Source organism: Penaeus vannamei, chromosome 20 (assembly GCF_042767895.1).
Source record: "Penaeus vannamei isolate JL-2024 chromosome 20, ASM4276789v1, whole genome shotgun sequence".
NCBI lineage: Eukaryota > Metazoa > Arthropoda > Malacostraca > Decapoda > Penaeidae > Penaeus > Penaeus vannamei.
The window spans coordinates 13,870,815-13,883,314 of NC_091568.1; the positions used below are offsets into that span (position 1 = coordinate 13,870,815).

General features: G+C 38.5%; 1 protein-coding gene across 3 annotated transcripts in view; it reads left to right on the forward strand.

Annotated features, from left to right (window-relative positions):
- Positions 1-9,530, forward strand: part of eIF2A (eukaryotic translation initiation factor 2A) — a 16,678-nt gene extending 7,148 nt beyond the window's left edge. For 2 of the 3 annotated variants that reach the window (XM_070135048.1, XM_027383658.2), the window contains exons 2-13: positions 1,150-1,294; positions 1,426-1,544; positions 2,171-2,270; positions 2,550-2,725; positions 3,178-3,269; positions 4,134-4,284; positions 4,773-4,987; positions 5,151-5,281; positions 5,413-5,564; positions 5,819-5,935; positions 6,238-6,467; positions 8,108-9,530. In XM_070135048.1, the coding sequence (XP_069991149.1) occupies positions 1,508-1,544; positions 2,171-2,270; positions 2,550-2,725; positions 3,178-3,269; positions 4,134-4,284; positions 4,773-4,987; positions 5,151-5,281; positions 5,413-5,564; positions 5,819-5,935; positions 6,238-6,467; positions 8,108-8,233 (1,527 nt within the window). In that variant the 5' untranslated portion in view covers positions 1,150-1,294; positions 1,426-1,507 and the 3' untranslated portion in view covers positions 8,234-9,530. Of the gene's footprint in view, positions 1-682; positions 908-1,149; positions 1,295-1,425; positions 1,545-2,170; positions 2,271-2,549; positions 2,726-3,177; positions 3,270-4,133; positions 4,285-4,772; positions 4,988-5,150; positions 5,282-5,412; positions 5,565-5,818; positions 5,936-6,237; positions 6,468-8,107 lie in introns of those variants that run through there. The other variant, XM_070135047.1, reaches the window with a different exon arrangement.
- The last annotated feature ends 2,970 nt before the right edge of the window (positions 9,531-12,500 follow it).

Below are 12,500 nucleotides of genomic sequence, written 5' to 3' on the forward strand. Positions count from 1 at the left end.
TATTCCGTAGAGCAGCAGACTCTGCACACACCCCATCATATGGTGTGACATGGTGCCAAGGGCTCCTGTCGTGAGTGAGTTAATCATCCAAAGAAAGGCAACTGTTTTCCTGGTGGAGGTCATTGTCATCCAGGCATTGTTAGTAGCAAAAGTGATCAGCCAGTAGAATAGATATAAATACAGAGTGCCAAAATGGCCTTATAGTGATTTCCTTTCTATGAAGAATTTCCAGAAGTACAATTACTACATCAGATGCTAATTTGTTCTTCGACCCATCTGAAGCAGCTCACTTAATATTACTGGTGTGCTGCAAAGAGCAGGTCATGTAATATTGTTTACTTACTTCCTTCATCGTTTGGAATAACAGTACAGAATAACTCTGGTTTACAGCCTCTTAACACCCTTTCTCCTCTGCCATTGCCCTTAAACACACTGACTTAGAGGATTCTGGGTACTATATTTCTTTTTCTTTTTTGCAAGATATCCTGATAAATAATAAGGTTAAAAGGATTTTTGGGATACTTGAATTTCCTTGAAATATACCTGTTTGTAGGTTACTGTTATATAGATTTAACTTTTTTCATGACTCCATTATTCTAGCACAGTATAGAAATCATGATATATAGTAATTTTTTTTCTACGTTACCTGAATAGTTCCCAACAATCACAATCTCTGTTTCAAAAGGTAATGTGCAAGGCATTGATTGGCTAAGCACATGTCACACATGTCAACCACCATAGATTATGCACCCATCAATACTGGCATTTGGAAGCAAATTCTGGATATCCTGTTAAGATAGTATAATATGCACACATACCAGGCAGTTCATCATCAAATGAGGTTCCAGTCTAAGCTCCATCTTACCAGAATATATATGGTGTAGAGTTGTGCCAACAAGTATGCTAGGTGAGGTAGTCTTTCAGCTTTGCACCATTTTCGGTTTAAATCCCGACGATTGTCGGGAAAACATCATATTTTAAAAGCAATTGTAGGTCCTAAAACTTGTCCATGATATTTGTCTTTTGCTAATTGCTGTAAGAGGATAAGAGCCTGTAATTTGGTCCTAACTTATAAGAAGCAGTTTGAAAAGATACAGTTGATATTGTTTACAGTGTTATGAGTTCTTTATTTCTGTTTTTGCCTTGCAGTTCATAATTCGACTGGCATTTACTTTGCCGATGGAGCTCCCAACTTTGGCAGCAACACATCCAACTTTGAAGGCTTTGAAGGCAAAGTAAAGGGCTTTGCCATTGCAGACGATGGCTCAAGATTTGCTTGGATTGCTGATGGCCAGTGAGTATAGAGTTTCAGAACAAAATTGTTTATTTTGTTACGAAGCATTGATACTATGCCTAAATATACGCAATATACAGGATTGTGAACTGTATCCACTGTAAATTGATAATATGTGATTGCCTTTTCAGAGTCCATGTGGTGGAGGCTCCAAAATGGGAGAAGATTGGATCCCTGAAGCATCCACGTGCCCAGGAAGTTTGCTTCTCACCAATGGGCAGTTTCCTGGCAGTGTGGGACACCTACATCAGTAAGTACAGCTATTTTTTCCATCTCCATTCCTTTGTTCCTTCATTGTTTGCTTTGTTAACTCATTTGTCTGTTCCATGTAATCATCTGCTTTGTTTGAATGACTGATTATGAAGCATAAGGAGTGTCTAGATCACTGTTTCCCAAACAGGGGTACTTACACCCCTGGTTGGAGTGTGAGGAGTGTCCATCTTGAGGACAAGCAATTAATCTATTTATTACTCATAATCAAGAAACCGGAAGAAAAGAGCCATTGAATTGAGAATTCATTACATAAACAAAGTTAGTTCTTTGATTTTCACATTTAGATATTTCAAGCTAGTGATTATTAAAATAATCTGGGACATGTTTTCTTGTCCATATGTTTGATTTTTGTTATATTACTAGAAAATGAAAAAAAATATTCTCTTTTGTTGATCATATTTAGTATAAATTCACCTCCTTTATCCTTAAATAAGGTATAAATTTAAAGGGGGTGCAAGGACACAGTAAAATTTTCTTAGGGGTGCAGGTATAAAAAGGGTTGGGAACCACTGGTCTAGATGATGACTGCAATGCACAATGACATGTCTGATGTCTGTGAGATTAAGCTTGTTTTCCCTAATCTTTAATCTTTCCCCCCTCCAGAAAATAAAGATCAAAACCAAGCACAGCCTAACTTGAGCGTGTATGATGTAGGTAAAAAGAAGTTGCTCCGATCATTTTTCCAGCAGAGCCAGATCAGTTGGTAAGAAGAAACTCTTGTTAACCATTCATGACTATCGTGAAAAAAATTCTATGTTAATAATTCCTTTTAGTACTTTTAGATTTATTAATTTATTGCAATTTTTACATTTGCAATACTTGTGCATGTACAATACATATGACTGTATGTATCTCGCTATCTATCTATCCATCAATCTATCAATCTATCTTATCTCTCTATACATACATACATCTGTAGGGAAGAGATTGAGGTATTGTGATATTTAGCAAATTTTATTTATTTTTTCCCTTATAATCACAGGCAACCACAGTGGACAGCTGATGAGGCAATTATGGCAAGGAATATCACAAGTGAAGTCCACTTCTTCAAGGCAAATGACCTTTCAACTGTGGCTGAAAAGAAGGTTCTTGCAAAACTGAAGTCCTTTAGCTTGTCTCCTTCCAAGAACACTCACTATGTTACATTCTTCATGCCAAGTGAGTTTATTTTTATTCTTTCTATACATTTTTTTATGTCTGTGTGTCAAAAATGTATTGATATTGATTGTGTAATATATTGGTGTGATTGTTAGTCAGTCCTAGGTTTGTTTAGCTAAATTGACGACTTTATAAACTTTCATTAAGCCTATATAGGTATATTTTGAGCACTTTTTTCCTTGTATTATAGATATATATCTAGAAACACAACTATGCCTTAATCATACAAATAATTATAAGGAATGGGTTGTCATTCATTTAAAAAAGATAATTCATTCATTCCTGTATTACACTTTGATTATAATTTTGTAGAAAGTTTTACGGCTGACAATTTATTTATTTTTATTTATTTTTTAATTCTTTTTTGTTGAAAATTATGGAGTCTCTTTCGTGTCCTTCCTCCTTGTGATTTCGTTTATGCAATTGCTTTTCTGATTTCCTATATCTTCCAGGCGTGCAAGGAGCTCCAGCTTTTGTACATTTATACAGGTATCCGGACTTTAAGGAAGCCTCAAATGCTCTCGCCAACAAAAGCTTCTTCAAGGTATGGATTGCATTTGCTGGTTGTGATTGTATTGCTCTTACCATTAATTGACTCTCCCAATAGATTATTTTTCCTCTTAATTCCTTCTTCTGCCTGTGCCGCCTCCTATTTTATTATTATTATTATTATTATTATTATTATTAATATTCTTTTTTTTTTCAATCTTCTCATTCCCTCTTGTTTTCTTCTTCTGCTTCTTCTTTTTTCTCTTCTTTTTCCTCCTCCTCCTCCTCCTCCTCTTCTTCTTCTTCCTCTTCTTCTTCCTCTTCTTCTTCCTCATCTTCCTCCTCCTCCTCCTCTTCTTCAACCTCCTCCTTCTCTTCCTCCTCTTCCTCCTCCTCCTCCTCCTGCTCCTCCTCCTCCTCCTCCTCCTCCTCCTGCTTCTCCTCTTCCTTCTCCTCCTCTTCCTTCTCCTCCTCTTCCTTCTCCTCCTCTTCCTCCTCTTCCTTCTCCTCCTCCTCCTCCTCCTCCCCCTTCTCCTCCTCCTCTTCCTTCTCCTCCTCCTCTTCCTTCTCCTCCTCCTCTTCCTTCTCCCCCTCCTCCCCCTCCTCCTCCTCCTCCTCCCTCCTCCTCCTCCTCCTTCCTCCACCTCTTCCTCTTCTTCCTCTTTTTCCTCTACTTTTTCCTCCTCCTCCTCCACTTCTTCCTCCTCTTCTTCCTCTTCCTCTTCCTCTATTTCTTCCTCTTCTTTTTCCTCCTCTTCTCTTTCTCCTCCTTCTCTCTCTCCTTCTGCTCCTCCTTCTTGTTCTTCTTGTTCTCCTTTTTCTCCTCTTTCTTTTTGTAAAAATCATGGAAGACTTTACTCTATACATATTAATAACTGATTTTGAACTGAAAACACAAATTTTCTTTTTCTGTTATCAGGTAGACTCAATTGACAACTTCTGGAACAAGCAGTGCACCGCATGCTTAATCTTAACAGGAGCGGAAATGGACAAAACTGGCTCTTCATATTACGGAGAGCACATGCTGTTCTTCCTTAGCATAAAGGGAGATGCCACAAGAATAACATTTGGTATGTAGTGAGCAGTGTCATCAGTCATAAGGTGTATCTTGATTGCTACCATATATTTTTTGATTTCTATATGTTTATTTTATGTTTGCAGTTGCCACATAGGAATGGTGTATGTGACTTCTACAGTCCTTGTTGTAATTGATTTTACGTTTGGTTTGTGACAAGTGATTTTTTTTTCCCTTCATAAATATCCTATATTTTCCATGACTGTGCTAGCACTTATTTAATTAAGGTAGACATGTCTGCTACTCTTTAATATCTAAGAATAGGGAGGTTATTATTTACATATTAATGAAATCTATTTAGAATGAATATGTATGATAGTTTATAGGCCTAAAAGTGTGTCATTATTATTATTTTGTAAAGATCAAAATATTACCCCATGCATACCAGGTAAAATATTGATTGATTTTTGAGGAGGAAAGGAAAAATTACAATAATTATTTTTTATAAGAAATTAAAAAAATATATATTTTTTTCTATTCCAGCAAAGCCAGGAAACATCCACTCTGTTGCTTGGTGTCCAAATGGGCAGGAATTCTTTGCTGTGTATGGAACCATGCCCTCTAAGGCCACGTTATTCAACCAAAAGTGCGAAGCTATTGCAGAGTTTGGTTCAGGGGCCCGGAACACCATCCTTGTGAATCCAGCCGGCAACATTGCCATGATTGGTGGATTTGGTAACATTGCAGCTAGGTTTGAGGTAAGTTGCAGGTGACTGGAGTGTGCAACAGGGATTTATGTGCAAATTGGGGAATATCTTTTATGCCCACTTATGTCTCAGTATAATTATCTTCTTTATGTACCATTCTTTACTTATTATTCTCAATAGATCAGATCCTTGTAACAGATTTAACCTCTTATAGATGTGGGACATAGCCAACCAAAAGAAGATAGGGGAAACTGAATGTTCCGATACAACACATGTGAAGTGGGCTCCTTGTGGGCAGTATCTGATGACGGCAACATGCTCTCCAAGGTTGAGAGTCAATAATGGGTAGGTTTCAATAAACAGTCACTCACGCACAAATGCACTCTCCCCTTTTCTATATAAACAGTCTGAAATAGTTTCAAAGCATCAATTTTATTTTTGTAGGGAAAAGGCTGATGTATTAATGATCTTTTCAGATACAAGATATGGCACTATTCAGGAACATTGCAGCATGAGACATTTGTAGATGAACTCTATGCTGCTAGTTTTCTACCCAATCCCCAGCTAGCTAAGCCTTTCACTGTGTCGGGCAAACCTGTCAAAGGCATTGAATCCTCCATAGCTACAGGTAAGGTAGATTCTGTCACTTCATTGTATGGAATGAATGAATGAAAATGTTTTACAGGCCTGATATTTATGCATGCAAGAAATAGTTATACATGCGAGGTATATAATTTTAAAATTTAGTTGTACTTCAGAATAGTCGAAATGATTGAGATAAAAAAGTATCGAAACAAATATGGAATCGTAATAGATAAAAAGAAGAGAAAGATGTATGAAACCTTAAAAGCTATTATTAAAGAATATACATATCTTTTACAGCTTCCAAGCAGAAGTACATCCCACCATCCCAGAGAGGTGCCAAAGGTGGTCCTGTTGGGGCACCATCAACAGAGAAGAAATTCCTGAGTCAAATGGAGGATCCATTGAAGATGGAAGGTAAGAAGAAGAATAAAAAATGTAGAAGGAAAACAACTAAGGTCATTATTATGAGTTAATAATGTATATTCTTATCTCAGAATTTTAAGCCATGTTTGTTTTCCAAACAATACTGTACATTATGTATTTATTCATCATATTGAATATTCAGCCTTAGGAGGATCCTAAGTGTTTATAAGGGTAAGAATATCTTTACCTGAATATCTTCATTCTGTCAGTTCCTTTTATTTATTCATTGTTATTATTACTATTTTTTTTACATAAAAATTGATGTATCAGCACATATTTTTACTCTCTTACAGAGCCCGCTCAGCTGTCCAAATCAGCAATGAAAAACAAGAAGAAGAGAGAGGCAGCCAAGAAGAAGCGTGAAGAGGAAGCAGAAAGTGGAGGAAAAGGGGGCAAGAACTGGAGGGAACCGCAACCAGAATCTCCTCCAGCCAGTGTTGCTGCGCCAGCCTCCGGACCTGGCGTTCAGGTTGAGCTGACTGGAGACCCCGATAAGGATAAAAAGATCAAGAATATCAAAAAGGTATATCGATTTAGACATTACTTGTTGAGAGTAGTGACCATGGTATAAGAGTAATGGTATGCATGAGAGTTTTATATTGCATTGTAGAGCAGTTGTCAAGAGTGGAATGCAAGCAAGGTAATATTAAAGATATTTTCATTAAAGGTCACTTTTTCTAAAAAAAATTATAGTATGCATCTCACAACTTAACTTTTTGATGGTGGCTTGTATTAATGCACTATTTACTATGGTTCTATTTGATTAATTTTTCTTTTTACACAGCAACACTTCCACATATGTTTAGTCACTGAAGGTTCAGTTACTGGGCCTGCCTGACCTTACCCATATACCCCATTACCAGGATTTCTGTGAAAGATTATTTTGTTATGGATATTAGCATTATTTAAATACAATTATAGTAATAGTATGAATAACAACAGTAATAGTAATAGCAATAGCATTCTGCAGCTTGCTCTCTGATCCCCTGACTTGCATGTGGGCCGATTTTGAAGTTGCCTGGAAAATATTATTTTCAAGTTGAAAATGTACTGTCACTAGTGGGTGTATAACAAGGAATGGGGGAAATAGGTGTGGCCAGGTAAATCTAGTATCGGACTCCTTGGTGATTTAAACTTTTTAGGGTCATCCATTAGTAAAAAAAAAAAAAAAAAATGATGGCAGGAGAGCATATGCTCATCACCTGTCCACTGTTATATAGTTTATCAATTGATTTTACAAGATGGTTCCATGAGTACTTTGTCATCAAGTAGGCCATTACAAGGCTTACCTGATATCCCATGTTCCATAAATTTTTTGAAAGAAAAGGCCTGATTTTTATTGCTATTTGCATTGTTTAATAATGTTATGAATGATCATATCATTAGTAATAATGATGATAACACCAGTGATGATGATGATGTTATTAAAAAAAAAATCATAAATAGTATCACAGGGAATGGGGTAATCTGTTGGAGTCGGGTAGGCCATGTAATTGACTGCTTGGTGACAAAGCTCCAGTGAAACTTAACCCAACTGATGTGTGGTCCCCTGTAGTTTTTTGTGAATTTTGTTACATACAGATGGCTCCACATGTACTCTGTCACCAAGGAGTCTCTAATGATCGGGCTTGATTTATCCATTCCTTGAAATGGCAGGAAAATGTGTTTTTCCTTCTAACACTATTCATAATGATACTGTTATTAGTCTTACTGATGTTAAGATTATTAAAATATCAAATTGATTATAGATAACATTAAAGACAATAAAATAGTATAAAAGAAGCATTCCAAAAATCAAGGAAAATGGTAAACAGGTGAGATATGTAGGACTAATAACTGACTCCTTGGTGACTAAGTACCTGTAGAGCCATCTATGTGTAAAGACAATAAATAAACTTTTATAACTGTAGGCATGGCAAGTATTATTGCAATGTGGCAATTGGGTAATATGTTTCAAGAATTTTTTACATATTTAATTTTTGTTTTGTTTTAATCAGCAATATTTATGCTTGTTTAGTTTTTTGAGTATCAGCTTTAAACCTTATTTTGTTGTTATATTTTGCATATACAGTTTATAAGATGCTTGTAGTTAAAAAATGACTTAAAACAGTTTCTTATGACAGCTTACAACCACATCCTAATTATCTCCATTCATCTTCCCAGAAACTCGATGCCATTGCCAAACTGAAGGCAGAGCAAAAGAGCGGCAAGACGTTAGAGATCAATCAGCTGTCGAAAATAGCCACAGAAGATAAGCTCTTGAAGGAACTGGAAGACCTTTCCCTCTGATCACCGCCTTGCATTACAAAATAATTTCGATAGATATTGATATTATAGGTTTCCATGCATGTGTGAAGAGTACTACTTTTGGATTCCTTATGTACAGTTTGCAGGGCATAAAAATTAAGATCTTTTGAAAAGTCTTTATTTCACTCTTTGCCATTATTAGAAAAATGAAGGAGGATATATTGTATTGCAGAGAAATATGTAAATGCAAGACCAGTAATTGGTGATGTACCTAAGGAACATTATTACTGCAGAGATAGTTGCCTGTTATAACCATACCTGTAACTTGTTATTGTGATAGGGCGTTAGACAAGAATTTTGAACCACTGTTGCACAACTTTACAGCAGAGCTATTAAGTTAGGAAAGCCAAGTTTTTCTCTTCACTTCAAGCTATTTCTCTCCAGCAGCTCTAGCTACTGTCTTCCAAACAGGCCACATACCACTGATAGCAACACTGCATGAGAGAATAATAAGTCTTGCTAGATAGAGTTCTTCAGAGGATGTTATCATCGTGGCTCTGTTGTTGATTGGGAATCTGTCTTTTGCTTGGTCGTGGTAGGTGAGTATGTTTTCTCTCCTGAGTGTGCAAGAAATAGGGTTTCAATTTTGCTGCCTTTAGAGAGAGTGCAAAAAGTATTTTCAAAATTGGTTGTTGTGTGTATAGAATTATGAAAAAAAAATCACTTGTTCTGATCACTGTGGATGTTATCTTATATAAGCAGGTGTGTTTAGAGAGGATATTTTGCATCAATACATAGAGGGAATATGTATAGATTAAAAGTAGTGCACTCAGATTGCGGATGTTGAGTTGTCACTTCAAGGAAAATTATATGCTTTAATTTTTGTTGTTTCATGAATTTTCCAAACTAAATTAAATTGAAGAAGGAACTGAGAATTGGTTTCATGAATTTGCAGTTGATTTTATACATCTTATTTAAGGGGATATTTCAAAAGGTGATTCTACTCTTAAAAATAATAAGTAAGGTTATAGGTATGTTAAAGTATGGATTGCAAAGTATAGAAACATGCTGACTGGAGTGAACCATAGATCTCATGTCTGATAAAATATCCTGAATAGGTGTTTTCACATTGTTTTACATATAACATGTCCACTGTTTTATTTTATATTGTATATTTTATACATTTGACAGTTGTTCTAACTTTGGAGATTGTTGTCAAATGATGTATATATTGTCATTTATACTCAAATTTTCCAGTGTATTTACATTCTGAACTTGGTACTAAATTATTACCTTATGTGAGAACTGTACCGTTTCTTAAAATACATGCAAAGTAGAATGAAGTGGAAGTTTACCCTTAAATGTTTTGTGTGTTGGGAGTGTACAAATGCAATGAAATAATTGCCGGCAATTCAAGTATGGCATTCATTTTGGACACATTAGTTATACCTTAGTGATCTGCTGGTTTTAGGCGAGTATTCTGGTCATAGATATGAATAAACAAACATTCTCTCATACTTTTCATCTGAAAATTTTAAGCAAATTACTTTGTTAAAATGCACGTATTCACTAACTGCTCACAGGTGATTGTGCACAAGCTACTTTCTAAATCACAGCTGGAATAAATCTATTAGTCATTTTCATTTCATGACTTTAACCCCCCAACCCAAGCCTGTTCCTTCCATGTGGGGGGCATAGGTGACGGGGACCTCAGCCCTTCCCTCAACGAATGTTGCATGGTCTTTACTTCTCCCCCTTTCCTTTTTCTTCTCTTCTTCAACCCCTTCTTCTGTCCACTTCCTAATGTGTAAGAGCCGTGCTGAAAGGATGAAAGACTGGTTTTATGTCAGTCCTTAATAGCCTCTGGGAGCCATGTTCGCGATATTCCTATGGTTAATTGCCTAGCCGTTACCCCTTATGGCCAATAATGGAGATTTTATACTCTTATTAGAGCCATTAAAATTTGCTCCTTCACCAACTAGGTTATCTAAATTTAACCCCTGCCTCTCCTCTCAAAATGGCTCTGACCACAGATACTAATACCACAGATACTAATATTAAATCTAACTGATTTCTCTGGCAACCCCATTCCTGCAGAACCTCATCTAATTCTTAATACTTGTACCGGAACTGCGTCTATCTCCCCAGCAAGCTGCCCTATGGATATCGATTGATCAGATTGTGGAGAATACTTACTCGGCTGCCTCAAAGACCGTGATGTAATATCAGTGCATTGCTACTCCATTCCTCCTAGAGGTCATCGAAAGAAACCCACCAACATTGCCAAACTTACTTTCCGTACACATGACCTTTCCTTCCGTATCTGCAGTGGTGGACAATCCCTCCCTGTTCGACCATACCAACCTCCTCCCCATCAATGTCAAATCTGTTGGCGCTTTGGACGTCCTGTCAAACACTGCCGTTCCACAGACTGGTACCCAGTATGTGACCAACCTGGTCATAACCGATCAAACTGCTCTACACAAACACGCACATGTGCTAACTGCAGCGGCCCCCATAAAGTATTTTATAAAGGCTGTCCCGCTTACAAGTATGAGCCTGAGGTAGCAACTCTCAGATACGAAAATGGTCGCACTCTACGTGAAACCAGACAGAAAGCACGCCGATAAGGTTTCTCTCATACTCCATACTCTAGTTATGTCACTCACTCTACCCCTCTCCCTCCACCCCAAGATTTTCCTACACCCTTCCCTATACCTACTTACTTCCCCACTTCCACCTCTACATTCTACCTCCCCCAGTCAAATTCTTTTGCCACTCTAAATCCAGACACTCCAGTCTCAACTACAGCCCCAACACCATCCCCTCTCCCTACTCGCACTACTCGTAGCAGACAGACAAAACGTTCCACCCCTTCTTCCCCTACCGCACACTCGCCTCCACCTACCTTTGGCCTTATTCCTCAGACACCAGTCTCCTCCCCCCCCTCATAAGCAAACCTTTGTCTCTCAAAACTCCAACCAACTCCACTGCAGAAACTATGGAATATATTCAAAGCTATATGCTCGACACAAAATTCCACAACTCGTACTACCCCCACACTCGAAGCGACGGCCGATATCCATCCCCCTCTTACTCATATTACCCCTACACCCCTTCCTCCTACTCCCTCTCAACACAACCTAACCCCCTCAATTCCGCCTACTATCGATATCCATCCTCCTGATAACTACTGATATCCATCCTGCTCCTACTCATAGTACCCCTACACCCCTCCCTCCTACTCCCTCCCTCCTACTCCCTCCCTCCTACTCCCTCCCTCCTACTCCCTCCCTCCTACTCCCTCCCAACACAACCCACCCCTCTCAACTCCAACTACACATTTTCCTTTCGCAGTCGTTCCGATCGTTCACGCCTAGTCAGTTACATCCGAGTCCCAAGCTCGTGCACCATCTATTCTGACTGACCTCACCTGTTCCTGTCCAACCACCCCCTCCCCGTAATATTTGTACCTGACTGATTGTTCTGTTAATGACAAGGAATGATCAGTCTGTGAAAATGACCTGCTCGCTTGTATTGTCGACTATGATACAGTGGCAGTACAGTGCTACACAATTCCTCCTAGAGGCCAGTGTAAGTCCTATACCAATATTGCCAAGATAAGCTTCCGTAAACATGACCTCCTCCATAAAGTGTATATTGGTGGATTTTCCTGTCCAACCATATCGACCCCTCACGATTCAAACTAGGCCTCACCCTACGTAAGGCCAGACAGGAAGCACACCGACGATTTTCGAAAATTGTCCTTCACTCCACTCCCTTCTCAGCTTCTCAAGATGTCTCAGTATCTCTTCTCTCTACCCTAATCCGTCCTACCTTTACTCCATCTCTCCTCCAGTCAAATTTCCTTTCCAGTCTAAATCCAGAGACTCCAATTTTTGCCACTTCCCCGATGTCTACCCCTCCTCCTCCACTCTACCTGTCGCACCAGACAATCTAAACGTTACGCCCCATCATTCCCCACCACATCCTCTCCTGCATCCACTCTGCTTCTTGGACACAAGAACACTTAAACCTGCCCAGCCAACTCCCCTTCAAAAACTCTTTGAAGACCTCCAAAACTAGACATGATCCAAGGGAACGCTACGCTTCCTGGTCCACCCTCCAATCTCTCTATTTCTATTCCTTTTACATTCATAGTATATGCCGGTATCCTTCCTCCTGAAGCTCCCCCATTATCCTTACCGCTCCCGCCTGGATGCTCATGTGAGACTACCTATGCCGCAACATTGTCCTCCGGATCCTTCCTGACCTTCCTGAAACGTCAACACCTTCCCATGTTCCGAGA